The sequence below is a fragment of the Schistosoma mansoni genome, assembly GCF_000237925.1.
Source record: "Schistosoma mansoni, WGS project CABG00000000 data, supercontig 0488, strain Puerto Rico, whole genome shotgun sequence".
Lineage (NCBI taxonomy): Eukaryota > Metazoa > Platyhelminthes > Trematoda > Strigeidida > Schistosomatidae > Schistosoma > Schistosoma mansoni.
In genome coordinates this window covers 1,770-3,273 of record NW_017386310.1, presented here as the reverse complement: position 1 = coordinate 3,273, position 1,504 = coordinate 1,770, and the positions used below count along the sequence as shown (strand labels likewise).

The 1,504-nt window shown below is 34.4% G+C and overlaps 1 protein-coding gene across 1 annotated transcript; it reads left to right on the top strand.

The window, feature by feature from the left end:
• Positions 1 to 355: 355 nt before the first annotated feature.
• Smp_205650 (unnamed protein product) lies at positions 356 to 992 on the top strand (the record flags this gene model as incomplete). Its single annotated transcript, XM_018797375.1, has 2 exons — positions 356 to 449; positions 781 to 992. The coding sequence occupies 2 exons, from the start codon at positions 356 to 358 to the stop codon at positions 990 to 992; spliced, it is 306 nt and encodes a 101-aa protein (XP_018644758.1).
• Between the last annotated feature and the right edge of the window lie 512 nt (positions 993 to 1,504).

The following is a 1,504-nucleotide window of genomic DNA, read 5'->3' as shown; positions in this document are numbered from 1 at the left end:
TTGAATGAGATGAGATAACTGTGTTTTGTTCATTTCAACCATTCGAGATATATATTTTCGACTAGTCTATCGCCAGATATCAATCTATCTGATCTTCGTTTGGCCCTACAAATTCTTCAACGCTGAAGACATTTGTAAACAACCTGATGTGGAGAATGAAGAAAGCGTATTTCTCGAAAGTGATTCATATCGATATGAGAGTGATCAGTTAGATGATAATACATATACCTATTGTCAGTATTATTACTACTCACAGATCATTCGCGTCAATCAGCCAAATCCGGTTTGTATTGGTAGTTTGAATGAAACTGATTGGTCTCATGTGACTTGGATACATTTTCCAACAGAGTCAATCATGCAAATGTGTGCATCATTTAAAGTTATTCGTACAACAATCCAGTTGCAATATTATGATGTTGATGTCACTAGATTGAAGATTCGTGGTGACGGTAAGTGAATGATTTTCTTTGAACTAGATTGATGATTGAATTGTCTTAGTTAACATATCTTATTCTGTAACTGAATGTCACTTTCATTTATTCAGTGAATCATCTCTATGCCTTATCTGACATTCAAATCATCTATTGATGTCTTTCCATATTCAACTTGTCTATAGTTTGATATCCCTCAGTAAACTAATGACAGTTCATCCAATTCATTTCAATCTCCACTTCATTTCACAATCATTCACTCACTCACTCATTCATCCATTCATTCATTCACTGATTCATTGACTGCAGAATATCAATGAAATTGTATGTTTCCATTCAATTAATATAGGTATGACACAAATATATGGAGAAGACCAACACGGATGTATGGACGATCTTATTCCAGTCAATTCTAATTCTGAATTTCACGTTTCCCATCACAGTGAGTTCTCTCATTATTCAGTAAGATTTTGTTTTGTTCCATCCTCGCATTTATTCTGTATAAATGGATCATTATTTCATCTGATTATTACACGGCAACTGACCACCGAAAAATGGTAACTGATTTGTTTGTATGATTTGGTTTGAGAATATGTGTTCAGAACACGTTTTGATTACTGTGAGATGAAAATATAAAGTGAGACAAGCATCCACTTCAAAGTAAACACGAATTGATTAAGTGGAATTTATTAACCGCATGATGATATAATTGATTAAGTCAACATTACATAGTTTCCAGTCAATCAATCAACCAACCAGTCAGTCAGACGGTGAGTTATTCAGTAGTCAATGAGCAAGTCAGTCTATTCACACTGCAATAGAGGAGATATTTCACCAACACGATACTTGTTGTTAGATTCAATGAATCAGACTGATCACAAGGTGAACAATATGTGAATTCATGTGTGGGTTCAATCCGTATCATTGAAACTTATGAACTGTTATATTAATTATACTTGATGTCCTCCAACTCATGACTTGCGCTTTCTTCATGGAAGTTTGTTGTGCCCGTTTTACTGTCCTTCGGACGTGTGATATCTAACACTTTCTAGATTTCAACAGTTGAATTCATG